At 60.8% G+C, this 27,952-nt stretch overlaps 1 protein-coding gene across 1 annotated transcript in view; it reads right to left on the reverse strand.

The window, feature by feature from the left end:
* Positions 1-3,084: 3,084 nt before the first annotated feature.
* Positions 3,085-27,952, reverse strand: part of ARID3A (AT-rich interaction domain 3A) — a 28,797-nt gene continuing 3,929 nt past the window's right edge. The window contains exons 3-8 of the mRNA XM_060146779.1: positions 11,560-11,632; positions 8,064-8,247; positions 7,452-7,699; positions 5,048-5,329; positions 3,794-3,892; positions 3,085-3,309 (exon numbers count right to left, since the gene is read on the reverse strand). Of these exons, the coding sequence (XP_060002762.1) occupies positions 3,134-3,309; positions 3,794-3,892; positions 5,048-5,329; positions 7,452-7,699; positions 8,064-8,247; positions 11,560-11,632 (1,062 nt within the window). The 3' untranslated portion in view covers positions 3,085-3,133. The remainder of the gene's footprint in view (positions 3,310-3,793; positions 3,893-5,047; positions 5,330-7,451; positions 7,700-8,063; positions 8,248-11,559; positions 11,633-27,952) is intronic.

Below are 27,952 nucleotides of genomic sequence, written 5' to 3' on the forward strand. Positions count from 1 at the left end.
TTTCAAAATCACACCTTTTTTTTTCTTTTTTTCTTTTTTTGGTCTTTTTTTTTTTTCCCTCCCTTTTAATACCTGAATGTCCTGCAAAAACTGAAATAAATCGTCACAGGCTGCCCCGCCGCGGCCAGGGTGCGACAGGCTGGGCCCGGCCAGAGGTAGAGAGTAATTTTACATCTTTTTATTAGAAGTTTTTTTTTTTCCCTTTAACCTGAGTTCAGGCGCGGTCCCCACGCCCTCTGACAAACCCCAGAGAAACTGAAATTTCACATGTCAGGAATGAAAGGCTGAAGTCATGTTTGCCAAGAAAAAATGCAGAAGCAAAATTAAGGGGGGAAAAAAAAAAAAGGATGGTAGTGGGCAAAAATGCTAACAGTGAGAAAAGTGACTGTACAAACACACAACTATTACAAACCAACCCGCCACCCCGTGCCCCGTCCCGCCCCCCGCCCGCCCCCCAGCCGGACAGCTACAGCCCTGCAGCCGGTTTGGAGGTCACAAGGAAGGTTCTAGAAGCAGCCCATCCACAAGCATCTCCAGAGCAGGGGAGCCCCTAGAGCCCCTCTCCACCCTGAGTTTGGGGGTCCCCACCCTCAGCATGCTGCTAAGCCCCACCTGTTCTGGAATGAACAGCACTCAGACCCCATCCCCGTCCCGGTTTGCATAAGGGGTGCTGAGCAGCACCCCAGAAACCCCCACTGACAGGTAGCGGCGGGGTTGGGAGCAGGGGGGGCTGATGGGGGCGCCCCAGTCAGAGGCAGGGCCCCCTGGGGGCTGAGCGCCCACTGGCCCCGGGCCCCCCTCGCGTTTCCACGGCCGGTGGACTCCCCCCATCCTGGGCCCACGCCCCCCCCCCATCCCTTACAATCATCAGCGTCGCCCAGCACCGCAGGCACACCCTGAGTTAGACCCGGGGGAAGGCGCCTCTCCTGCAGGACACCCGCTCCCCGAGACACACGTGGATCTCAACAGGACGCACGGGGGTGGGACCCTGAGCTGGGGGCTGGCGGCTAGGGCGGGTGGGCGGCCTGGCGGGGGTTTTGGCATCAAAAGTCAGACCTGAGGTAGAAAGAAACTCGCAGCAGAGACCCCCCCTCCCCCCCACCCACGCGGCCGGCAGAATGGGGGGCGGAGGGGGGGGGCAGAGGGCAGCCGCCCACGCTGCTGCGGTCAGGTGGGGGGAGAGGAGAGGGAGAAGTGGGGGTGATGGCGAGAGGGGAGCAGATTGTGTCTGGGGACAAAAGGATCCCCCTCCCACAATGATTGTGCCGCTGCAGTGAGAGACGGGAGGGGAGAACCTTCCAGAAGGAAAAGCAGGAAGAAAGCCCCGCGTCCAGCGCTACCCCCTCCTGGAAGGGTGGGGGGCGTCAGCGACCCTGAGATATACCGAAGAAACGGGCTCCCTCCCAAAGACACACCTCAGCCCTGCAAGGCAAACCCAAACCCAGAGAGACTGGGGGCGGGGGGGGGGGGGGCTCAGGACCACCCTCACGGTCTCCAAGGCAACAAGATGACGCCGGGGTCTGGAGGCTGGAGGCGGCCGGCGGCGCCCTCCCGCTCCGGGCTCGTTAGGCCGGGCTCCCTGGGCCCATTTAGAGGTTCCAGGCTCACCCTGGGAACAGCTGAGTTCCTCCCACCCCACCCCAGAGAAACGTGAAAGAGCGCTACCTTGTGGGAGCTACGGCCCCACCCAACAGCACCTGGTCCCCAGGGACCCCAAACCGCGCCTGGGCTTAGGACGGATGTGCAGCTCGCCTGGTGGAGACCTTCACCAGCCCTGAACTAATGCCCCCCAGCTGCGCGCCCCCCCGATGCCCACCTTCTGACACGGGGCACAGGGTCGCAGAGGGAGGGGCACGGCCCCTTCTCAGCCTCTATTTAGTTCCTTTAGTTACTGCAGGGACCCCAGGAAGTACGAAGGGACAAAGTGGAGGAGATGAAAATGCTGGGGGGAGGGGTGGTGTTCAGGGTGCCGTGGCCCCACAGAAACCCTGCCCTGAGCTAAGGCCGGCTCACCCGTGTCCCCGGCATGGACAAGTCTCCAAAAGCAGCCCTTTCAGGCAAGGGAGTCCCCAGGCCGTATTCATCCCTGAGACAGGAGCCTGGGGCTGACAGGCTAACCCCCTCCCAGCAATTTCTCCTTTCGAGTTAAGACTTTGGGGTTCCTGACTGAGGAGCCCCGCATGAAATAAGAACAAGTACGGTGATGTCTACCATTCAGCATTCCTGCTCCCCTTTCCCGTGGACCCCCAGCATGCAGCCCCTACCACAGCACCTGAGTTCATCGGCTCTGCTGACTCTAGCCCAGGGATCCAGTGTCCTGGGCCCGCCAGCTGCCCACTGCGCCACAGGAAATGCACAACCGAACCCAAATCAGTCATGGGAAAAATAAAAAGGGTATTACTTTTTTCTTTTTTTTTCTTTTTTTTGCTTTTTCAAGTCCAGTTTCCCTGAATGAACACAAATATATAGATATATATATCCTTTTCCTAGGTTTGATTCCTCCCCCAAGAATAAAATAGAATATTTACAAAACAAAACCCCCGAAACCTCTTAAAAACCCTACAGACTTTGAAGTTCACTATTTCTTTAAAAAAAAAAAAAAGTTCCCGAAAGCAACAAGAAAAAAAATTCAACTGCTCTTGGCTCAGGGGTTTCATTCAACTCAAGGAGCTGGGTGTGGTGAGTGTGTGATGAAGAGGGAAAAAAAAAAGGGAAAAAAACAGATAAAAATGAAAAAACACAGTGCAGGGATGTATGAGGTAAACAGGATTGGCCTGTCCAAACCAGACACCAGTCCACGTGGGTCCGCTAGGGCTACAGGAAAGCCCTAGGAGACATTTGCCTCTCTTGTTTCTAATTTCCTTTGCTGCTCTCACAATTCATCTCTCTGAATGTCCGAAACCTGAGTAATTCAAGTGTTCCTTGGTTTTCCCCTGTTTTATTAAATTTTCTTTATATATATATATATATATATATATGTATATATATATTTTCTTTTCTTTTTGGCGTCAGCTGTCGCTCCTTTGTGGATACCTCCCCTCCCCACCCGTATCTCCCGCCATCCCGGCCCCTGCTTGGCCCACCTGGACCCCCTGACCCGTCTGGTGGGCTCCCAGGGTGAGGAGTGTAGCGGTTAAGGCAATGAGTTATTTGAGGTAGAAGATGCGGGGGGTGCAGACAACCCTGCTGGCCCCGCCTGGCTGCCTGCGCTGCTGCTGGTCCCGCTGTTTGCTCCCCGGCTGCTGCCACCTCCGCCTTTGCTGGGAGCTGAGGGTGGCGTGGGGGCCGGCGGCTGGGCGAACAGCACTCCTGGTGCAAGGACAGGAGACAAGTCGTGGAGAATTTAAAAGATCATGTGACAGGTGCAAGGGATTCCTGAGCGCTGACCCCCTGTAAAGAGCGTGCCCGCCCCCCTACCCCCGGCTTGCAGGACACCACCATCTCCTCAGCCTCCCCCCATGGGGGTCTTTACAGCCACCGAGCTGTTCTGTGTCAACATCGCCACCTGGTGGTCTATAGGAGCCATGGGTCTGATCACATTTTTTTTTTAGAAGGAACCTGGAAACATCATTTGCTATAAGATATATAACACAGGATATGTATTTCTGAGCACTTACTCTGTGCTGAGCTCCGTGCTAAGTATAGGACACAGACTATCTCGCTTGAGTCTCATGAGGGAAGAGGTCTGGGCTCAAGAAGGCCACACCCCCGGGGGGTGGGGGTGGGGGCAACCAGGACTCGGGAGGGAGAGAGAGATGTGGTCAAGGTGGGCATGGGGGCTGGGTGGTCCTACCTGTGTACATGATTCCATTAATCTCTACTGACATGCTAATACTGTTGCTGCCATTGGTGTTGGTCAGGTTCGCAGCTGAGTCCTGGCGGCTCTCAGAGCCTGCGGGAAGAAGAAAAACCACCCTTTGTAATCATAAACCCACCTATGCAATGATCTGGGTAACGTGGGTCACCCACCAGACGTGAAGCTTCTCGAAGCGCTGGACAGGATCTCTCAGCAGTGCACACAGTAGGTACTCAATAAATACTTATTGAATAAGGATGTATTTGTCTCAAATTTGCTTTTTTCTTGATTACAAGTATTTTTTCTTTTTCTTTTTTTAATAATTTTTACTGGATTATAGTTGATTTACAGCGTGTTAGTTTCAGGTGTACAGCATGACTACAAGTCTTAAGTGGTGTCCCCACACCCAAATCATGTCATTCTTTTTTTTTTTGGCTGTGCCACACGGCTTGTGGGATCTTAGTTCCCCAACCAGGGATTGGACCTGGGCCCTTGGCAGTGAGCGCGCAAAGTCCTAACCATTGGACCACCAGGGAATTCCCCATGTTATTCTTTTTTTTTTTTTTTTGCAGTACACGGGCCTCTCACTGTTGTGGCCTCTTCTGTTGCGGAGCACAGGCTCCACGGCCATGGCTCACAGGCCCAGCCGCTCGGCGGCATGTGGGATCTTCCCGGACCGGGGCACGAACCCGTGTCCCCTGCATCGGCAGGCGGACTCTCAACCACTGCGCCACCAGGGAAGCCCCCCATGTTATTCTTTTTAATGACCACAAAGTATTCCAGACTTGATTCAAGAATTTCCCTACTGATGGACACACTAGTGATGTCACGCAAATAACTGCAGTGAACGTCCTTGAAAACCTGTGTTTCCTTACATTAGTTCTGCTCTAGATGCCAAGCAGAATCACCCAGTCATGGGGCAAGCACATTTTCTATTTTTAAAAGAGATTGCCAAGTTGTCACCTATTTACGTTCCCACCAGCAGGACCAATGGGGCCCCTTTCCGCACATCCTGACCAACGTTTGATATTATCAAACTCTGACGGGTGAAAAATGGTATCTCCTCGTTAACTTGCAGATCCCCAACTAGATGGAGTTGAACAGTTGTTTACGAGTCAGAGCTGCCCATTTCTTCTACTGGTTTGTCTGCCTTTCTATCTTACTGATCCGTAAGCACTCTTTACACGTGGTGGCTACGGGGCCCTTGTGCGCATGCAGGAAGCACAGAGGGTCTGAGCGCCAGGGTGGTACCTTGGCTGTTGATCCGGATGCTCATAGGCAGCTGGGCCGTCATGGCCAGAAAGTTCTGCTGTAGCGCTCGCTGCATGAGCCGCTGCTGTTCCTCTGCCACCAGGGCCATCTTCTTCTCAGGAGGCTCCCCAGACTCCAGCTTCTCCCGGAGCTGCTCCAGGGCGGCTGCCTGTGCCGCCACGGCTGCCTGGGCCGCTACTGCCTGGGCTGCCACCACGGGGTGACCTGCCAGGGAGACTGGCAGGCGGCCGGGGACCGTGATGGGGATGGCCGAGTCCTCCTCTGGACAGGAGAGAAGAGGGGTTGGTGGCCAGAATGGAACAGAGGTGGCCCAGTCCCCACCTCCCACCCAAGGTAGGAATGTGCCCCCTTGAACACCTCCACCGATGGGGTGCTCACTTCCTTTCCAGGGAAGTGTACAGGTTTTTGAATAGACACAAGTGCTATAAGATCCTTTCTAGTATCAGGCTGACATCAGATACCAGCATAATGGTAATATAGGTCATGGTGACAATACTAGTTACAGTGACAGTATCATAGTAGTATTTAGCATTAGTGTTATAGAGAGACCACAATAGCACATATTACATATAATACTAGTTATGACCAGAGCTCACCACATGTCTTGTCTAAAGCACTTAACGTGAACCGTCTCAACCATCCCATAACCACCAAGTCACCCTTTTCTCCACTTTACCGCTGAGGAAACCAAGGCTCAGAGAGGATGGATAATTTTCCTGAGGCCACAGACCTGGAGAGAGGCTGAGCTGAAATGAAACCCATGCAGCCCAACTCCAGAACCAGCTCCTAACCATTCCCCTGTCCTGTGGTTGCAACAAACGTCCCCGTGGTTCCCACCCACTGGTCCCACTGTCTCCTCTTCTGACTCTCCCTCCCGTGTCTATCCCTGGTGGCCTGGGGCTGCCTCTCCAGGAGGGTCCCCACTCCAAACTTTGCAGTTGCCAGGCCGTCTGCTCTGGAGTCTCTGCAGCCCTTTCTGCTTGCCTCCCTCTCAGCTGAAAAGAGCCCCTGGGACCCATCAGAACCAGCTTTTCCTGGCCCCCTCGGTAGCTCCATTAGGTCCAAACCTCTCTCTTATCCGCCCCCGTCCTCCCTAGCTCCAGCACAGGACCTCGCATGCAGCAGATGCCTAATGACATTCACGGGTATTGCTGCAACTCCCCAAGGCTGGGGGGTAAACTGAGGCTCACAGAGGCCGGAGGGAGCTGTCACTGGTGAGACCCCATTCACCTTAGATCTGACCAGCCCCAAATTTTCAGGGCGCTGTGAGGATCACCTCGGATCCCCGGGCCAAGCTTGGAAAGTAGGGAGTCACAGCTCATGTGGCAAATGAGAAATGGAACCTCGGACAGGTGCACCGACCTGCTTGAGGCTGGGCTGCCACATGTGTTAGCGAGGATTCAGAGACTTGCTGGAAGAGGGGACTGTGATCGGCTAGTGATGTCTGCCATGGATGGGGATTAGGGGTGGGGGGCTGCCAGCTACCTGCAACCTCAGGCCTGTTGCACGCTGGGCATTTTACACACTGCAGGCTCCCCAACACCCCCACAGAGAAGGCAGAATTTCCCCCATTTTACGTGTAAGGAAAGCTGGGTTCAGAAAGGGGCAGTGAGCTGCCCAGGGGCACCTAGCAATAGCTTCAGGGGTGGTTAAAGAGTCCACTTGATGACCCACACGACACCCTTGGTGTCTGGTGGGACAGTGTGTTTAGGAGGATTCTAAAGCTCAAAGGGAAAAGAATACAGTGATCAACTAGTAATGTCTGCCACGTGCAAGGGACTAGAGAGAACGACAGCCATGAAAAGCATCAGCCTTGGACTTCCCTGGTGGCGCAGTGGTTAAGAATCTGCCTTCCAATGCAGGGGGCCCAGGTTTGATCCCTGGTCAGCGAACTAAAATCTCACATGCTATGTGGCCAAAAAATAAATTAAAAATCAAAAAATTAAAAATCAATAAATAAATTAAATAAATAAAAACACCAGCCACAGGCAGGTGGACTGGGCTACAGTAAAACAGTGATTAATTAGTAATGCCTGCCACGGGTATAGGATGGGAAAATTGGGTTTCATTTGCCATGTCTGCCTTGGCATAGAACTGGAGAAAAAATTATCGGTTCGTGATGTCTGCCGACGGCACAGGTTCACGGGAAATGAATTGATTAGTGATGTCTGCCTGCTACAGGCCTGGGGCTGGAAAAATGGCAATTGATTAGTAATGTCTGCTACGAGCACAGCATAAGCAGGTTGGCTGCCTTCCTACACACCAACTTTGGGGTCTATCATCCCAGTTACCCAGGGAGGGGAAAAGGTGGTCCCCTCCCTGGGACACACCGCCAGGCTGAAGCTGAGTCAAGATCAGGCCCCAGGCCCCATGCAGCCCTCACCTTTCTTGATCTTGGGGGCTGGGGTGATGGAGCTGCCGTTGGTGCTGGCGGCCAGGCCCAGGGAGGACACAGGGAGCTTGGGCGAGGAGAGCATGCTGTGGGCCCCGCCCGGTGAGTAGGCGAAGAGGGAGCCCCCAAAGCTCTGGCGCCGGCCCTCCCTCCGGTTGCTGTCGATGGCTGCCTGGAGCTCATTGGGGTTGCTGAGGCCACGCTTCTCACACTCGTAGGGGTACAGGTACTTCATGTACCTGCAGGCAGGGGCAAGGGGACAGGATGGCACCTGGGATGCCTCTGGGGTCTGCATAAAGCCAAGCCCCGCTGCAGCACCAGCTCCTCAATCCCCATCCCACATCTCTGCCTGGAAGCACCCGGCAGCCCTCCAAGCCGTGGTCCTTGCCTGTGCTGTTCCCTCTGTCTCAATGCCTGTCCTGTGACATGTCCCCACCCCCGTCCCCACATCGACTACCTGCTATTCCTGCAACACTCAATTTGCATAGCCTCAGAGCCAGGACATTCCACCCTCCACCCTGTTGTCTGGCCTCCCCCCGCCCCCCCCCCCACTCCTCCCTGCCTTGGGTCCTTTCTGCCCGGGCGCCGCGGGAGGGCACTTACTGGGTGCGCAGCGTGAAGGCGGCACTGGTGATGGACGTGGGCAGGTTGAGGCCCTTGGTGATCTCCCGCCACAGCTTCTTGTTGATGACCTCCACCAGGCCGCCCTTCTCCGTCACCAGCACGTACAGCATGAACAGGTCAAGCACCTGTTTGGCCATGATGGGGATGCGGTTCACGGGCGTCCCTGCGGGGAGGGGGGGTGCCGTCACCTGGGGTGGTGCCCGACGGGTCGGTGAGCGCGGGTCCCCTCGGCATAGCTGACCTGGGGCGGCTCACTCTCTTGGGGGCCGTCCCGGACGCTGTGAGGGGTGGAGCAGCCTCCCTGCCCCACCCACTGGATGCCAGGAGAGGATGCCAGTGTTCCAGTGTCGGGGGCGGGGGGGGGGGGGGGGGGGGGGCAGGGTCGCCCGGGTGAGACCCCTGCTTCCGAGAGCCCTGAGGAGGCAGCTCTGCCTCAGTCTCTCCATCAGTGATCTGGCCTCATGCTGCTCTCACCTGGGTGGGTGACGGGGGAGCTGCAGGGCCAACCTGGGGGCCCAGCAGGAGAAACGCAGCCTTTGTTATTCCTCCTACAGACAGGACAGCTGCCAAAACAACTCTGCTGTGTTGGGGGCTTTGCAGTGGGGGAGGGAGGGCTTGATTAATCCACTTTGCAGCTTAGACACTAGGGAGGTGGGCCAGACCTGGGAGGGAGGGAGGGAGGGAGGGGGGGTGGCCCAGCCTCGGGAGGGGGCTCCTCCCTACAGACAGCCCTGCTCCCATCTTACACCCACCCCGATGCTCCAAGCCCCTGCACAGCCATCTCCCTGTCACCCAGAAGCCCCAGCTGTGGGAGCCCTTAGGTCTCAGCTTAGCCTGCCTGGCACCATCATGGCTGAGGGTGGAGAAGCCCCCACTTAAACCTCTCTCCCTGGCAGGGAAAGTATGGGTTTACTGTCTGTGGCCCCCACCTGCTGTCCTGCTCACATGGGGTCCCCCGGTGCCCAGCCTGGCATACAGCAGGTGCTCAATAAACAACAGGGAAGGTTGACGGCCCCCACCCCAGCCCTGGGGGCATGCTTGCCGCCCCTGCAGAGGTGGCAAAGGGAAGCTCCAGGGTGGGTTCCTGCTCCCTGCCCCCACCCTGGACAATGCCCTGTACCCAGGACCCTGCTTCCTGGTCCCCCCTCTACAAGCTGGACATCCCGGAACCACCTCCTGCCAACCTTGGCCACTGCCGGGCCCTTCCCGGGTTGCAAAATCCCCAACGAATGAAGACCTCCTGGAGGCGGTTGAGGAAGATGTGCCTCAGACCCCCACGCTACCCACTTCATTTTCCAGCCCAGGAAGGAGAGAGAAAAGCAACACCAGGTGTCAGCAGCACACCCAGCCCCACAGATGCGCCCACAGCGCCCACCTGGCCCACCCAGAACGCTGGTTTAGGCTCTGCATTGGGAAAAAGAAGGAATCACACCAAAGCTCCTCCTGGGACCCTGCGCCCTGGTTCGGCAGCCGGGCGACGGATGTTTATAGAAGGAGTGGGGCTGGGAGAGCACAGAGAGGCACTGATGGAGGCGGGCGGGGGTGGGGGGGCGATAAGGAAGGGCGGAGAGGTTGTCAAGGAAACCGCAGGAAGGTGGGGTGCAGGCAGGACCCCTCCTCCATGTCCAGCCCCCAGAGAATTCAGAGAGCTATCCAGTTGGAGGCTTTTACTTTGTGATGTGCGGGAAAGACTACTTTATTATGGGATGCAGGACATGGTATCCAGATTCTCAGCCCCAAAGCCCCCGACCCCAATTATAGAGGGGAGGGTTCAAGAGGAAGGTAGGGAAGAGAGGGCCTTGGAGCTGGGTTTTGAGGGTTGCATAGGAGTTTGTTGCTTCCTGTCCTCCAGGAGCACCTGGCTTGGTGAGGGAGACAGGGCTGGACACAGACCCTTGAAGACCTGTGTGGCCAGGAGCTGGGGGCCCCAGAGGACCCCAGCCTCATCACTCTGGGGCAGCTCACCATACTTCCTCCGTGCCTCCAGGACACCGGGAGCCCAGTCTGGGGCAAAATGGGTGGGCTCTGGGCCTGGGAGCTTGGAGCCCCATGGTCGGGGGAGGGGGAGTGGGGGGCTCAGGTAGGTGTGGACAGGATGATAAAGGGTGGGTCCATCTCTCTGACCACATGGGGGGGGCGGGGGGGGGGGCAGCAGGCCTGGCTGGGTCTGGATTCCTCCACCCCCGGCACAGGAGGAGTTAATGTGGAGGCCGCAGCCCCCTCCCCTTTCATCTCCTTCCCTTCCGGCCTGGGCCTGGTTGGGCCTGTGTTTACAGAAGCTGCTGGCAAGGAGGGGCGGGCAGGGGCCCTGGACAAAGAAGCCGCCTGGCTGGCCCCTGAAACAGTCATAGCGCATGCAGCTCCCCTGCCCGCCCCACCCACCCCCAGCAGCCCCGCCCCAGCCCCGCCCCTTCCTGCTTCTGTGGCTCAGAGGCCCTCTCCCCTCTCAGGCCTCAGTTTCCTTCCCTGAACAGTGGGGGTCGTGATAACCCTGCTGGGGGGGTGTGGGGGGAGGAGGTATCAAGGAAATGAGCCCCACACGCAGTGGGTGCTCCTGGGTCCCCTGGCTGGCTGGCAGCTCTGAGCTGAGGGAGGGCCCTGGGGACCCTCTGGGTGCCCTCCTCCCCCATCCTCCCTGGGCCTGGCTCACCCTGAATGCCCCCGACGCCCCCCCAGCGTCTGGGCCGTCCGTTTCCCCACCTGGACACCCACCCAGACCAGTCCCTGCTCCCCAGGCCTGGCCTCCGTCCCTGGTCGTCTCGCTGTTCTCAAGGCCGGGTCTGGCATCTGCCTCACCCCAGACCCCAGGGTGTAGGGGGATACAGGTGGCTTGGGCCTGGTACACTGTTGGCGCATAATAACTGTGGACCTGGCACTCAGCACATCTGGGGCACTGCCACACGGCGGGGAGTGTTGGTGGCCCACCTCACAGATGGGGTAACTGAGGCCCCAGGGGGGAGCAGGGAGGGGCCGGGACCCAAATCTCCCACCAGTGGTGGCAGGAAGGCCAGACTCTAGCCTGTGGGGAGCTTCTGTCCTGCCACCCAGCGTCCGCCCGCCTGCCTGCCTGCCTGGGAACGCAACCCTGCTCCCCAGACAGAGGCCAGCCCCGCTGCGGGGTATCCGGGGAGCCAGGATCTCAGCGCCCGGGTCTCAGCAGCAAGGGAGGAAGCCTGGACTGTCAGTTCTGGGTTGGGGCCCTGAGAGCACCCCCGCACCCAAGGACTTACCCCTCAGACCCTCAAGGCTGGGCTGTGTCTCCTGTCAGATACCCATGGCAGGATGGTGCCTCTTCTCTCAGACCTCCCCCGCCACCATGGCAGGGCTGTGTCTCCCCCCTCAGGCATCACTTGGATGCCTCCGGCCACGGAGAACTCACTCACAGCCTGGCTGACACACCTGCCCCGGGCAGTGGGCAGCAGGGCCCCCTCTCCTGCGTGCTCATATCTGGGACTTCCCGGTGGGCAGGCCTCACCTCGCTTCTGCATGAAGCTGAACAAGTCATCCAGGAACTCCTTCCTCTTGGGGTCCCCGTCCAGTTCGTAGAGCTGCGACGGCAGGGAGGGGATGGATTAGTTGGTGCCAGAGCTTGGGTGCGGGTGCCACGTCCACATGGCACGGAGGGCCAACCGAGGGGTCCCGGCCCCAGACCCCCGGCCCCCCACAGTCCAAACATCTCCTGAGGCCTGCCCCCACCACTATCAAACAAGGACCCTGAGGCACCTGTACTGGGGCGGCCGTAACAGCTGACCACACACTTAGCTTAAACCACACAGATTTATCCTCTCCTGGCTCTGGAGGCCAGCCGTCTGAGATCAAGGTGCGGCAGGGCTGTGCTCCCTCCAGAGGCTGGGGCGGGGGGCAGCTGGCGGGGATCCTTCCCGCCTCTTCCAGCTCCTGGGGCTCCAGGTGTCCTGGGCCTGTGGCTGCATCACCCCGGCCTCTGCCTCTGTCTTCACGTGGCTTCTCCCTGTGTCTCTGTGTCCAAATCCCCCTCTTCTTCTGGGGCATCACTCACTGGCTTTAGGGCTACCTCATCTCCACCCGTGACTAATCACATATGCAAAGACCTGATTCCCAAATCATGTCCCGTTCACAGGAACCTGAAGCTCAGACTTGAACATGTTCATTCTGGGGGGCACAATTTATCCCACCTAGACCATCGCCACCGTGAGGATGGTGGACGTCCGGTACGGTCCACTGAGTCACACGCGTGTGCTCCTGAGAGGTGGCCCATTTTGTAGCTGAGGCACAGAGGCAGGCCTGAGCCTGGAGTCAGGACTCTCGGGGACTCTCAGCCCAGGCTCTGTCCTGCGCACCCGCTGCCTGGGTTCACCAGTCACCGGGGTTGAGGAGAGGGCCTCGGTCTGGGCTATCAGCGGGGCAGGGGGTCCCCAGCCTCAACCCTCAGCTCCCAGGTGCCGGCAGGCAGGGGAAGCCGGCAGAGATAATTAGAGAGCAAAGTTGGGGGGGGGATTTGCCAAGGGGGGCAGTGCAGATAGCAGGCTTCAAATTAAGCTTTGGGGAATGCAGTCCCCATGGCCACCTGGACACAGAGCAAGCGGGACTGTGTGGGGCCTTGAAACCACCAATTAGTCCCGGCTGAGACAATCGGTCATCAGGGCCCAAGAACACACTGGTGCCCAGCTCCTGCGGTATGGGACATCCCCGGGCCTGGGGAGGCAGGGTCCTCGGGTTGGCTACCCCTCAGCCACCTCGCCCCTCTCTGGGCCTCACTTTCCCCATCTGTGTAATGGAGAGATAGTGGGGCACGCAGGGTACAGGCCGGGGGGGGCGGTGGCGGCTGCCAGGAGCCCAGACCTGGGTGGTCGAGGCCGGGCCTTTGTCTCCACCCTGCCAGAGGCCGGCTGGCCAGCTGCATTCCTGCACTGATTTATGGTGGCCAGGGAGGCCCCGTTTTTCCCCCTGCCTGCGGGGTGTGGGGCCTGCAGGTGGACCTTCCCGTGGGCGTGCACCCGCCTGGGCCGCCTCCACTGCCCCTGCCCCATCCTCATTCCCCCTGCCCGCACGGCCCCCAGCACTGTGTGCGCCCCTCGGCCCCTTCATCAGATCCCCATGATTCACAGCCTGGTCCAGTCTCCTGTCTGCCGGCCCGGCTGGAACGTCGGGGATTTTGTCTGTTCTGTTTTCAAAGTCTAAAATGGGGCTGAGCACACAGCAGCTGCTTAATAGATGCTCGTTGAGTGAACCCTGATTTTCTCGGCCGCAACGTGGGCCAGGCTGGGCACAGAAGATCAGAGAGACTTGTGGGGAATTGCCCTCAAATACCCATCCACCCGGAACCTCAGGATGGGACCTGATCTGGAAATAGGGTCTCTGCAGATGACATTAGTTACGATGAGGTCCCACAGCAGGGTGACTGGTGTCCTTATGAGAGGAGGAGAGACGTAGAGACACATGGGGAAATAGAGGCAGAGATTGGGGTGACGCCTGGAGCCCCCAGAAGCTGGAAGAGGCGAGAAGGACCGTCCCCTGGAGCCTGAGTCACGCCCAGCCATCCCCTGGCCCCAGACGTCAGTTCTCCAGAACTGAGAGTAAATCCCTGTTGTTCTAAGCTGCCCAGTCTGTGGTCATTTGTTATGGCCGCTCCAGGAAGCTCACCGGGGACCACCGAACCTCAAGCCCTTCCTGATGAGGGGGCGACATCTCCTCTCTTGAGATCCCGACCCTGGTGGAGGGGGGTCCACCCGGCATGAAGCCCTTCCTGGGCCCAGCTCCCACAAGAGATCACAGTGCCCCTCCTGCCTCAGTTTCCCCATCTTTCAGAGACAGGGGGTGATAAACACAATAGCTTCACCCTGAGCTCCTGGAACCATCAGGACTCCCGTATTCCAGGTGGGGAAACTGAGGCTCAGGGCAGAGAACAGCTGCTGGGCAGAGGTGGGCTGGCTTGGTGGGGGGCCGTTAACTCCCAGGCCAAACGGTGGGCGGGCTGCCGTGGCGCGGCCAGCGAGGCCATAAAGGGGGTGGGCAGGCTGCCGACAGAGAAGGAAGAATTAATGGCTGTTGCTGTGGGCAGCCAACAACAAAGACGGGCAGTAAAGGCCGCCCCAGCTATATGGGGCTCTGGGCCCAAGTTCCGCACCCCTGCAGGGTGTGTCCTGCCCTGGCCAGCCGGCTAGGGCTGCCCACCAGGCCTCAGGGACGGGGGAGCTGGGGGCGGTGTCCAGGCTCCCCTCGTGAGCCCCTGGGCCCGTCTGCCTGTCCTCACAAGGCTCTCAAGCCACACAGCTGGGCCACAACAGATCCTGAGCCACACCCAGGCCTCGGGCCCACCTGGGCCCTCTGGCTGAATCCCTGACCCTTTCTGGACGGACCAGGAGGCACTGTCATACCCCGAGCTGCAAACCCAGGCTGGAGGTTGGGCAAAACCTCAGGAAACACCCCCGCCTTGGGCTGAGGCCCCAGATAAACTGCCCCAGTCTCCCCTCCCCGGAGCCTGATTTCCCCGGGGCCACTGGGCGCTCTGATCACGGGGCCACCTCCACCTCCCGCCAGTTCTGAGGACACCCCGCCTCTCTGCGGCCACGCGTCCCAGAAGACCTGCCAGGGACGCTCCCAGCTGACCTCTCACCAGCCTTCCCGCTGCTTCTCAAACCCGCCAGGGGCCGCGGTCCCCCCTCCAGGCCTTTGACCTGGCAGCTCCTCTCCTGGAATGCCGTCCTGGCTCTGTCCTAGCTCTGTCCCCGCGGGCTTCCCCGTTGTCGCCCAGGTCTCTGTTCCCACGTCGCCCTGGAGAGAAGCCCCGCGTGCCTGTGCTCTCACTTGGAGCACATGCACCGATTACAGGCGACTCTCCTATGTACCCCATTCCCCCGCACCACCAAGCCGCATGGGTTGACACACTGGTATGGTCTCCTGTCCACCTGCCCCGGCAGGGTGTTTGGGATTTTGTCTGCTTGGTCGCCAGGATCTAGAATTGGGCGCCCAGCAGCTGCTTCATAAATGCTCGTTAGGTGGACCTTGATTTCTCCGAGCAACGTGGGGGTGGGAACCCCTATCCTTTCCCAAACCCGAGATGTGTCTGTGCACAACCCACACTTCGGGCCACCTGCGTCCTGGCGTCGGGCAGACAAGGGTCTTGGGGGCACTTGGGAGTCTGCCCTGCTGGGTTCACAGCCTGTCCTCCCCAAGCCACATCTGTGAAGGCGGTACAGAACCCCGAGGATGTGGGTGTGGATGTGCGGGCCCGGGCTGGGGGCTCCCACAGAGGCTCCCAAGCACACACCTCCCTTCCCGTTTTCCACCTGCTGGGCGGGGTCACCGGGACAGGCCCCTCCGCCGGTCTCTGCTGTGGCTGGGCCCCTACCCAGTGACGGAGGGCATCCATCCGCTAGTTACCAAGGCTGGACTGCCCGCGTGTCCATCTTCCCCTCCCCGGCACCACCCACTTCACAGACGGGAAACTGAGGCACAGACCAAGCAGAGCCAAGCCCCCACCCCTGCTGAGCAGCCAGAGGGGCCTTCCCGGGCAGCCCGGGAGAGACTCTCCCCCGCCTTACAGTCTCCCATGGCTTCCCATTGCCCCCATCGAGGATCCCACTTCCCCTGCGGTCACTACTGGCCTGTCACCTCCTTGCCCTCACCTCCCTCTGCTCGGCCCCCTTGGGCCTTGTCATGCTTTCTGAGCAAAAGCCACAGGCCCTCACCTCAGGGCCTTTGCACCTGCTGCTCCCTCCTCTGGAATGCACTTCCCCGGATCTCCGCAAGGCTCCCTCCTTCCCCTCCCAGCCCCTCCTCACCCTCTGACCCCGGCCTCTGCCTCAGTTTCCTTTGCAGCAAAGGCGCCACCCAGCCTCATGCCACACATGGATTTCTCAGTGGACCCTCGACCGCGTCGGGAGGATGATGAGCGCAAAAGGCCACCTGCCTCGCTCTGGGCCCAGCCCAGGTGGGAGGGGGAGGCTGGTGGGGAGAGGAGGGGGTCCCCGGAGGGACCCCGCCACCCACCCCTCCACAGAGGGTGGAGGGGACAGTCTGCAAGGAGGAAGCAGATAAAGCAGGACAGGCTCCGGGTCAGGGAGTGGGCGGGGGAGGCGGGGGAGGGGCCAGGGAGGCAAAGTGAGATAACCTCCCCTCCCCCAGGTGCGCGAGGGGCAAACAGGAAATTCTTGTTTGTGGCGAAAGGTGAGCATTTTCACTACCACCAGCTTCGAGGAGCTCCCAGCCAGGTCAGCGGGTTGTGCTGCGGACCAGGCCTCGATGGCCCCCGGGGTGGGGCCCCCTCCCCCGAAGCCGCCCTGCGGGCACAGCGGACCCCTCGGGAGCCAGGGCACCACGCATGCCCTGGGCCCACCTGCCAGCCTGAAAGAGGAGGACAGGCCCGTGGCCTCCATCAAACCGCGAGGGGGGACCTGGTGCAGGGGGGAGGGGCGCCCCCAGGGCCGCCCACACGCGGGAGACCCCTCCCTGGCACCGTGTCCCCAGCTCCAGCCTGCACGGGCCCAGGGCGGCGACCAGCCCAAGGCCGAGGGGCCCCAGCTGTAAAGAAAGCACCCGCTCCAGGGCCCCCAGGAGGAACTTTGCCCCCTTAATGGTGTCCGCTCAGCCCCCCTCCCGACACCCAGGCGGCTCCAAAGTCCGCGGGGCCCTACCTCGGATGCAGGAGGCCACTGGGCGGCAGGGGGACTCCAGGAGTGAGGCCGTGTCCTTGGACGGCAGATACAGGGACAAAATCAGGAGAAACCGGGAGCGTTCGGGCGACCGGCGACCCCCAGCCCCAGAGAGGGACAACCTTGTCCCTGGCAGCCACCAATGTGGCAGGGAGAGGCCCACAGCTGGGAACAGGTAGAAAAGGCCCCCTCGTGGTTTTTTTCTTTTTTTTGGCCCCACCGTGTGGCCTGTGGGATCCTAGTTCCCCGACCAGGGATTGAACCCGGGGCCCCTGCAGTGGAAGCCCCAAGTCCTAACCACTGGACCGCCAGGGAAGTCCGGAAAAAGGCCCGTTTTTGCACTTGTGTCCAATACGGCTCATATGGGCAACCAGAGAAGGATGGCTCCCCCCACGGCCAGAACGGCAGGAACAGACACCGTCCATGTGTGGGGACCATGGGGACCCCAATGGAACCCCGGCCCTCGGAGGGGGTCTGGGAACGGACAAGGATGAACGGCGGAGTGAGGCGTCAGGCACGGCTGGCGCCGCCCGGGAGCCGCAGGGCCTTCATCTCACCTACCTGGTCCTGGATCGTTCAAAGAAATATTTATGGAGGTGAAAGTCACGTAACACAGAATTCACCATTTTAAGGTGAACAATTCAGTGGCCTTTGGTGCACTGAACATTGTTCTGCAACCACGACCCCTATCTAGTTCCAGAACATTCCATCATCCCAGAGGAAGCCCCGTCCCCATCAGGAGTCACCCCCCTCCCCCTCCCCAGCCCATGACAACCAGGAACCCACTCTCTGTCTCTGCGGATCTGCCTGTTCTGGACGTTTCCCATCAGTGGAATCACACACTGTGTGTCCTTCTGTGTCTGGCTTCTCTCACTGAGCATCGTGTTCTCAGGGTCCGTCCACGTGGTAGCGAGTGTCGGGGCTTCACCCCTTTTCACGGCTGAGTGATGCTCCCGCGTGTGGATGGACCACATTTGTTTATCCATTCGCCACTGATGGGCATTTGGGTTATTTCCATTTTTTGGCTATCGTTACCAACCTCACTATTTCTATATTCTTTGCGCTTTGGACAAGAACTGATTCATTGTAACTCCTGTAAGCAAAGTGAAAGTGCACTGAAAGAGCAGAGAAGCCCGCACAGCTGGTTTTTATCCCTCAACGTCCCCCCACAGAACACCCAAGAACAATAGGATGACACTTCCTCCTTGCAGCCCCCCAGGGTGGAGAGTCCGGGGAGCTTTTAATCTTTACATCGAGGTCAGGCTGTGTCTCCCCTGCTCCGAGGAGGCCCCTGACTCCCTGCTGCTGTCAGAAGAAGCCAGGCCTCCTGCCTGCCAGGCTGTGGTCCTGGCCCCCCAGATGCCTGCACCTGGTCCCTCCCCAGCACTGGTCCCTCGCTGCTCCCAGCCTGCTCCTGCCCGGGGCCTCTGCATTGCTGGTCCCCCCACCTGGCTCCCCCTCCTGGCGGCCCCACCCCAGCTGATAAAGCCCCTCCTCACATTATCGGGCCCTGGGAGGCCCTGCGCCCCATGACTCAGCGCTGGCAGCCGTTACCCAGGTGGGCAGGGGCTGGGTCCCTGGGGGCCAACCAGCCTCCCCCATTCACAGAAACGCCCACGCGCAGGGCTGGGGGACGGGACGGGGCAGGGCACGGGTGGGGCGGGGGCGGCCCCCACATCCCCCACGGCCCCTCCCCTCGTGCCCACTGAGGCGGCCAGGGGCTTCCGTGCGGGTCTTGGTCCGGCACTGGTGCCGCCCCACTGTAGCCCCGCTGTAACCATCCTCTTCCACAGCCCAGCCCAGAGGGTGCGCTCCTGCCCCTTCTCGCCCCCTCCCCAGAGACCCCGGGGCAGGGACAAACGGATGGATGGATGGACGGATAGATGAAGTCTGGCGCAGGGAGGCCGGGTGGGGCGGAAGCACCCGGAGTCTGGAACCCTCCCTGTCAAGCCCTCGGGGCTGCGGCCAGGTCAATCCATCTTGCGGCCGTGACTGAGCACCTTCTGTATGCTTTTTTTTTTTCCTGGGCTGCACGACACTGTTTGCGGTGCACGGCTTGCGGGATCTTAGTTCAAGGGTTGAACCCGGGCCCACAGCAGTGAAAGTGCAGAGTCCTAATAACCACTGGACTGCCAGGGAATTCCCAACCTTCTGTATGTTAAGGCCCGTGTTGGATGCCCAAGAGACACCCAGACAACCCTTGGGAGCCCCAGGCCTGCGAGGGGGACAGCAGGAGTCACACACGGGCAGGGGGAGGTGGTGAGGGAGGGGGGCGTCTTTGGAGCCGGCCATCCCTGCGGCAGGATGGGGGAAGGGCAGCCTTGCTTGCTGCTGCACACAGTAGGGGCTTAATCAGTGTTCACCGGGCGACCTCAGGCTCTTCCCACAAGTGCCCTCCTGGCGCACCTGACCCCTGAGGCCACCCACCCCCGCCAGACGCAGGGCCACATGGCCCTTTCATTTCCCGTCAGCGCTCCAGGGCTGCAGGGGCCCCCACCGGGCCTGCAGGAAATTGGGGAAGTGATTCTGGGCCAGGCAGAAACATCTGCCAGCTTGGCCAACCCCCACCCCCCCAACCAACCAGCATGTGCCCCCTCTCCGAAAAGACACGGCACCCCCCCCCCACCACGGAACAAATACTAATAAAGGTTCAGGAAACAAGTCAGAGAGCCTGACCATGAAGCTGACGATTAAAGGCGCTTCTTCCTGGATTTCCAGGTGGTGAGGTTCCGGGGAAGTGCCCTTGTCTCTGGGTCAACCTTTCATGTAATTGGGGTCTCCTGGAGCCTCAGTCTTCCCACCTGTGAAGTGGGCAGGGTGCACCTGGGTCCTCCAGGTGGGGGACGAGGGAACCATGGGAGCAGATTGCGCAGAGAGAAGAGTCTGGCTCCAGGAAAATGGGTGGGGGGTTGGGGGGCAGGGAGGAGGAGCCACCTCGGTGGCAGGACAAGGCTTGTCACCCGCCAGCTCCATGTCACAGCTGGGGATGCCAGCAGGCCCAGCACTGAGGACGCACTCAGGATGGGGAACCATGAGGAGAAACTTCTAGGAAGGCAGCTGCCCTGCGGCATGCAAACGACATGCAAATCCGGGCGGGCCGCCTCCCATCCACCTGGGAGCCCCCACCCACAGGCCTGGCTCTGAGCAGACTGCTATCTGCATGGGAGCCCATTTCACAGACGGGGAAACCGAGGTGCTGAGAGAAGGCCGCAGAGCTGCACTCGAACCCAGTACTGAGCCCCTTGGTGCCTCTGGACCACCTCAGAGCCTTGTGGGGCTGGGGGTGGGACCCTGCCCGAGACCGCCTGGCAGTCAGGGGGCACCGGGCAAATGCTTTGGAGTCAGACAGCCAAAAATCCAGAATCTTCTCCCTCTTCATTCCCTCCCTCCCTCCCGCCAGCAATTACGAACCCGATGTTGCATGCTGCTCTCAGGGCGTTTCGTTTGGGGGTTCCAGGCCCCCAAAACCCAAGGACGATTGTCTAGCTGCCACTTAGCTGCTGGCTCAGGGTTCTGAGCCTGGCGCCCGGGGATTAAAACTCCTACCATGGGGTTTCTTCTGAAAGGAAGCAGCCCTGTTTCCCTGCAGAAGAGCCGCCGGCAGCGGGGAAAGCACCAGAAGGGACTCTCCTAGCGGTCCGGCTGTGCGTGAAGATCCACCTGCCCGGGGAGCGAGGGCCCCGTCACTCCCAGCCCGGCTTCGCGGGACGGAAGTGCAGTAGCATAAGAGAGCTGATTGCTGCCCCTCCCTGGCTGTGCTGACCGGGTCCCCACCGTCCCCGGGCCTCCCCCAGACAGCACAGGAAGGAAGGGGGGTGCTTCCCGCCTCCCGCCCAGGAGTCAAGAGGAAGGGGCCCTGGACGGCTCAGGGCTGGGGGTTCCCGCCCAGCACACCTGCAGGAGCCCCTGCCAGACTCCAGGCCGACGGTAAAACAGAACCTGCCCGCGGCGGCCAGCGGGCTCAGGTTGCCAACAAACCCGCCCGCCGACCGCAAGAGGGGGACTCTGCTCCTGGAACATCCCGCCGCCCAGGGAGCAGCTCCTGCAGGGAATGAGGAGGACAGACGAGACCCACGCTGGGCACCCGGGGGCCGAGCTGGTGCCCACCACGCCCGCTCTCCTCCACCAGGACCCTCGGTGACCGGTAACCGACAGTGATGACAACAGAACACCAGCTCGGACACTGCCCCTGTTTTCCAGACGGGGAAACGGTGCCCAGAAGGGGGGCGTCAGGAGCAGCTACCACCCGCACCCCAGCTTGGCTGGGCTCCCCCCAGACGGCAATGGCATCGAAGAAAAGAATAACCCTCAGGAAAAAAAAAAAAAAGAATAACCCTCAGGGGCTCCCTGGTGGGCCAGCGGTTAGGAACCTGCACTTCCACGGCGAAGGATGCGGGTCCAATACCTGGTCAGGGAACTAAGATCCCGCAAGCCGCGCCCCAGAGGTGCCCTCAGGCCCCACTTCTCGTCCAAGAACTGGGCACCCTGTTGGTGGATGCGTGCGCCAGCTAGAGGACACAGGGCGGGGCCGGGCGGGCCGTCGGCCGGGAGAGGGTGGCAGCCAGGCCCACGCATGCCGTCCGCTGGGCACTCACGGGAAAAGGGCAGCTGGGAGTAATTACAGGGTGATGGGGGCAGGTGGGCAGATGAGGGTGGAGATCGGAAAGAAGAGAGGAAAAGGACAGAGGGTCCGTCTGTCCCCGGCCAGGTTCCAGGCCCGGCTCCCCCATGCCAGGCAGGGTGGCCTGGGGGAGTCACACGAGTTCCAGCCTCTAGCAAGGCCCCAGGCCCAGTCAGAGCCCCGTGGAACAACATAACGGGGCTCGTCCTAAAAGGGGGGATAAAGTAAAGAAGGAAGGGCTTCCCTGGTGGCGCAGCGCTTGCGAGTCCGCCTGCCGATGCAGGGGACACGGGTTCGTGCCCCGGTCCGGGAAGATCCCACATGCCGCGGATCAGCTGGGCCCGTGAGCCACGGCCGCTGAGCCTGCGCGTCCGGAGCCTGTGCTCCGCAACGGGAGAGGCCACGACAGTGAGAGGCCCGCGTACCGCAAAAAAAAAAAAAAAAAAAAAGAGAAGGAGCGGGCGGCCCACCCCGACCAGAGTTGGCAGCCCCTGGGGCTGGGGGCGACCCCCTGGGTAGGGGCCTCACAAGCCCAGAGGATCCACACTGGAAGCCATGGGGTGGTGGGCTGGGGGACATAACCTAACAGGGCAGAGGCTGGGGTGGCCACGGGGACCCTCAGAGACCCCTCACGGGGCAGAAAGAGAATGTGACACAGCCCCAGGGCCCACGGCCACTCCAGCCTGGACAGAGATGCCCCACCTACCCCCAGGGACAGTAGCAGGAGGCACACCCCCGCCTTGAGAGAACCCCGGGCCCCGCCCAGACAGACCACATGGCCCTCCCACCTGGACCTCTACGTGGCATGGACCCGGGTCTGCCCCATGGCTGCACACGGACCCTCCCAGCCCTGTTTGGACGCACGCTCCCACCCCGACACGTGGACCCTCAGCCCTGCCCAGACCCAGCAGGTCCCACCACCTGGCGTGGTCTCCAGGCGCATATGGACACACCCGTCCGGCCAGACTCAGACACACAAACACAGACACACCCTCGTCCACTGGCTGGCTCTCAGATAATGGCCCCAGACGGCCCGCCCTCGGCCGCTGCACCCGCCCGGCCCCCACTGCCACGTGGCCACTTCTGTCTGCTTTGTTCACAGGTGCATACCGGGTGCCCAGAACGGGGCTGGTACACAACAGGCGCTCCACACATGCCTGTGGAAGGCCCAGACTCAGACACACACGCACACGGGTGCCCAGCCCGGCCTCTGCGCCATAGAGCAGTCCCATGACCCCGTGGACCACACGGTCGGGGTCCCCTAAGGAGGCCCCACGGCCGGGCAGGCTCCCTGAGAATCTGCCCGGCATTGCTGAGCCCCAAGGATCAGGGACCCAAAGCCCTCACTGGAGTTTGTATTCATTTCCTGGGGCTTGGCACAGGGGTTTTTTCTTACACGGCTCTGGAGCCCAGACATCCAGAATCCAGGTGAGGCAGGGCTGCGCTCCCTCCAGAGGCATGGGGGAGGGTCCTCCCTTCCTCGTCCAGCTTCTGGGGGCCTCTGGGCTTGTGGCTGCATCACCCCAGTCTCTGCCGCCAACGTCACACGGCCATTTTCTGTCTCTGTGTGTCCCTCCTCTATTTCTAAGGGCACTGGTCACCCTCCTCCACTGTGGCCTCATCTTAACTGCATCACACCTGCAAAGACCCTATTTCCAAGCAAGGTCCCGTTCTGAGATTTTGGGCAGACGTGCCCATTCGTGCCCCCCGATAGGTTTCTTCCTGGAATTAGGGTTTCATCTGTTTCTTGCTCATTGTCTGGAAGGCGGGGGTGGCGGCAGGCGGCGCTGACTCTGTGTCCGCCGCACCCCTCGGCCCCACGAGACCCCCGCCGGCCCTGACGAGGGGCACGGCTGCGTCCCGAGCTGGGGTCTTCAATAGGCAGATTGGTTACCGTTTAACCCCGTGACCCCCAATTGTCCTCTGGCCGAGCGCAACTGGGCGAGCAGAGGAGGGCGGGCCGGCCCCGCCCCCACGTGTGCCCACCCACAGCCCACAACCCCAGGGGCCCCCGGACCCTCCCGGAGCGGTGGATGGCGTCTGCAAACGGGGTCGCTGGGCCTTCCAGAGGGTCCGGGATGCCCCTCCAGGTCACCACAGGGGGTGCTGGCTCAAGATCAGAAGGCTCGGTGGGTTGAAGGGTCTTTGTCTCAGGTGGGGAAACTGAGACACAGAGCAGGTGAGCCCTGCTCAGCACCCCCCGACTGCACCTCTGGATCAGACAGGGCACACCCCTGTCCGAGATCACACAGCACGTGAGGGGAGGAAGGGATGTAACTTGGCGGTGGGACCCCCTGCAGCCCCTGAGGCCCTGGTCACACCTCGCGGCTCCCTGGGGCTGCGTCAGCAAGGCGGCTCGGGAAGCCACGCGGACGGGCGCGGGCAGCTGACCTGTGCCCGGGCCGCCGATTCAAGCCACTGACTGGGGCAACGTGACTTTCTGGCTAACGGTTAATGGGCCCCACCGCACGCTCAAGATTCCCAAGACACGGGGCCAGCAGGGCCGGCGGGGGGGGGGGGGGGACGCAAGGCTCACACACGGACACACGTGCACACACACACGTGTGTGCTTGCAGACCCACAAGCATACAGCCATGTGCACACAAAACAGCCACGGGAAAGGGTCACCTGTCATCCACCGTACAGACGTGTGGAACAGGCAAAGCGCTGGGATCGACACACTCGGATACACAAGCTCAGCCACCCAGACCCCAGGACACACTCACAACACGTCCACACATGCCAGGGCCAAGTCGTACGGGGGTGCACGCAGACGTGCACAAACACTCCAGAAACCGGGACACACAAGCAGGCGCCTGAGGGGACAGATACACGAGACACTGCAGATGGGTCCACGTGGCCCCAGACCATGCACAGACACACGGGAGCCACGCCGGCACACGCGTGGCCACGGACACCACGGGGGGCCCAAGACGCCCCCAGAGCCCCGGCTCTGCAAACAGACACCGACACGCACGGGGCCCTCCAGACGGGAACCCCCGGCCCACAGGGACCCCACGCAGCCACCACGTCCCCACGCACACGCGCTCGCCCACGTCAGCGGGCTGGACCCCCCGTGCACCCCACGCCCGCCGGGCACCACGTCCTCCGGCACCATGTGTGTCATTAGAAAGCGTGGGGAGGGGCCGGGCGCTTGGCGGTGGCCACCGGGGTGGGGAGCAGCGGTGGGCGTGGGGGGCCAGGCCACAGCGGCAGTGACCCCTCGGCGGCGCCGGGGCCAGATAAGGCTCTTCCGGCTGAGTCAGTGTGGTTCCCAGGGCTGGCACGGGTGGGGGCACGGTGCCAGGGCTGCAGGCGGCATCCTCCCCACGCCCGCCACGGCCCATCTGGCTCCACGCCAGCGGCCGCAGCGGCTTTGATGAGGTGGGCGCTGTCCCAGGCGGGCAGAGCTGGGCTCCCGGGGGGTTTCCTGGCACCGGTCCCGCCCCCAGCACGGGGCCCGGGGACCCTGGCGCCCCAGGAAGACGCTCGGCGCCAGAGCTGGCCTGCAGGACCCATGGGCCTGGGCCCAGCCCACGCTGCCCCAAGCGAACCGGCTCAACGTCACTGGGCTCAGAAGCCAGTGCCTGACCTCCAGCCTGTGTGCCCAGAACACACTCCACCAAAAAACTCTCCTCCTCCACCCTGGTCCCACAGCACCGGCTGTAGCGCTGGCCTCTTCCACTCCTGCCTGGACTGTGGAGCCCAGAAGGGTTCTCCCAGCGTCCCTCTCCCTCCCCCAGCACTAAACCATGCTAAGGCCCCCCTCTGAGCCCCCCTTTGCTTTGCCCTAATGTCTGCCCACCCCTACCCCTCCCACTTTATGTTCCAGCCACGCCGTTCCAAGATGCAGGCCCTAACCCTTCTCTCTCCATCTGGCCAACTCTTACATGTCCTGCAAAGCCCCAGCTCCAAAGCCCATTCCTCTGGGCAGCCTTCCCTCTGGCTCAGCCCTGACTCTTCAGGGCTGAAGTACGTGTGTCCCTCTCTGGGCCCCCAGCCTCTGGGGGCTCCCAGGTAGGATGAAGAAACCATCTGCCACCTCTTCCCGGAGTCCCGGCAATTCCTGCTCCCTAACCCCACCCCATTCAGCCCCAAGCAACCCTCACGAGCCCAGAGATGTTCACTGCAGTGTTGTTTACAACAGGGAAACAGGAAAACAGACCAGCGTGCTGGTGTCAGCTCCACAAGGGAACCCGCAACGGCTAAAAAGAACTCGGCTACTTGAAACACTCTGATGAAACAGACAGATGCAGAGTGAAAATTATGAGAAAAAACGAGAAAAGCAGTACGTCCAGCTCAGCGTTTGGCAGATCCTGGCAGACCCCCGAGAGACCACACTTCGATACCTTACGCGTCACATTTCTGTGTAAATGGACAGAGAAAGGCCTGGGAAAACCGTAGCTGCTGCCAGCTAGGTCACAGAGGGGGCTGGCAGGCCTCAGGCCTCACTGGAATCCCTCCCTTTTTATCCCCCACCGGAATGGTGTCAAGTGTCACTTCTGGCATCAAAAAAGGACTTTAAAAATGTATATATGTGTACCTTCCATAATTTAAAAAAATCGAAGTGAGGCGAAAGGAGCAGAAAAAAAAAACCCCCAAAATGTGACCCCGGCCTCCTGCTGAGGATGCATCTGAGGCCCAGGGCTTCACCCCAAGTTGCTTGAACCCATTTCCGGGGCCACACACGCTGGGGTGGAGGAGGACACCCACGGGAATTCAACAGGCCCCAGGAGGCCCAGGGAGGGGAGAGGGGATGGGCGGGGTCCTTTCCTGCCTGGGGGCCTGTGTGTCCAGGCACCGGGTCCTGACACCCTGCTGTTGGGCCCTGGACCAACCGCCTCCATTTCAGACGAGGAGGGCCACCCGGGCTCCCCCGAAACCTGCAGCCAGGGGGGCGTGCCCCCTGCCCCTCACCATCTGTCCACTCCTCCAGTACACCCTGGGGCTGAATCCCAGCTCTGACACCTCCCCCGTGTGACTGTGGGCAAAGCTGCCTGACGGCTCTGTGCCTCAGCTTCCCCAACTGTACGACGGGGCAAACGCAGCGCCCCCCGCCTCACCACGAAACGAAGGTACACGAGACACACGCGAGACGCTCCACCTGCCGCCTGCGCGCAGTTGGGCGACAAATACCACCTAGAACCGTCATCTCTATACCTCTGAGCTCATTTACAAGTTGTGGGGAGCAGACACGACCTTGGAGAGGAGGGAAAATAATGATCCCGACCTTTAATGCAAATCGGAACCACAGTGACATTGCACGCCACCCCGCCAGGACGGCTGGAACCAAAGTCCTAACCACAAGCGTCGGAGAGGACGTGGAGAAACTGGAACCTTCGTGTGGCTGGCGGGGATGCAAAATGGAGCGGCCACTGTGAACAACAGCTCCTCAGGAGGTTAAACACAGAGTTACCACATGACGCAGCGCCTCCACTCCTGGGTACGTGCCCGTGAGAACTGAAAGCACGCGTTCACGCACAGACTTGTACACGCACGTTCACAGCAGCCAAAGGGAGAAACGATCCAGTATCCGGGGGTAGAAGAATGGGTAAATAAAGTCCAGGATATACATGCGTAGAATGGAACATCACTCAGCCACAAAGAGGGGTGAAGCCCTGACACTCCCACTACGTGGACGGAGCCCCAGAACACGATGCTCAGGGAGAGAAGCCAGACACAGAAGGACACACAGGGTGTGATTCCACGGATGGGAAACGTCCAGAACAGGCAGATCCACAGAGTCAGAGAGTGGGTTCCTGTTTGTCAGGGGCTAGAAGAGGGGGTGGGGGTAAGAGCTAAAGGGTACATTTTAAAAGGTTTATTTTTGAGGTGATGAACATGTTCTAAAATTGACTGCACAACCCCGTGAATGTACGAGAAACCACCAAATCGCGCTTTCGACAGCTGAATTATGTGCTAGGTGAATCTTGAGTCAATAAAGCTGTCAATAAAAACCCCGGCGTTTGAATCATCGAAGCTACAGCTTCAAATGCTTAAGTGGCTGAAGCTCTGCAGTTAAGACTCCGCTTGCTTAAAATCCCACGGTGGCACAGCCCTGCTGGTAACAGGAAACCACCAGGATTTCACCAGGGTGCCATGCCTGGTGGCCGCAGGCTGAGATCCTATTCGCTCCCCATGACACGCGACGATCCCAGCCAGTGCTGGCCTCCACCAGCTTGAGTCCCTGGGGCCCCACGGCAGCGAGGTTCCAGGCTTTCAAGGAAAGATTCCGTGGCCCTGAGCCCGCTGCTCCCGGCCCCTCCCCAGCCTGGCTGCCCCCCAGACCCTGTAGCCGGCGGCAGAATTTCACGGCTGTCGAGGGTTTTCGGGCGGAAGTCAGGCCTGGGCCCTGCCAAGACCGGGGAGGAAGAGGCAGTGATGGTGCCAAGCAGGCGGCCGGCCGGCCCGGCTGCCACGTGCCAGGAAGGGGGTGGGGCAGGCGCCAGAGTCAACACAGCCCCCGACATCTGCTGGGCTGGCTGAGCCCAGGCCACTGTTGACACTGGCCGCACAGATGCCTGGCCGGCTGGGCGGGAGGGCAGTGCTGGCAGCTGGACCTGGCACAAACAGGCAGGCGCAGGATCCTGGCGCTGCAGGGCAGCCCCCCGCCT

Source organism: Lagenorhynchus albirostris, chromosome 3, assembly GCF_949774975.1.
Source record: "Lagenorhynchus albirostris chromosome 3, mLagAlb1.1, whole genome shotgun sequence".
In the NCBI taxonomy this organism is placed as follows: Eukaryota; Metazoa; Chordata; class Mammalia; order Artiodactyla; family Delphinidae; genus Lagenorhynchus; species Lagenorhynchus albirostris.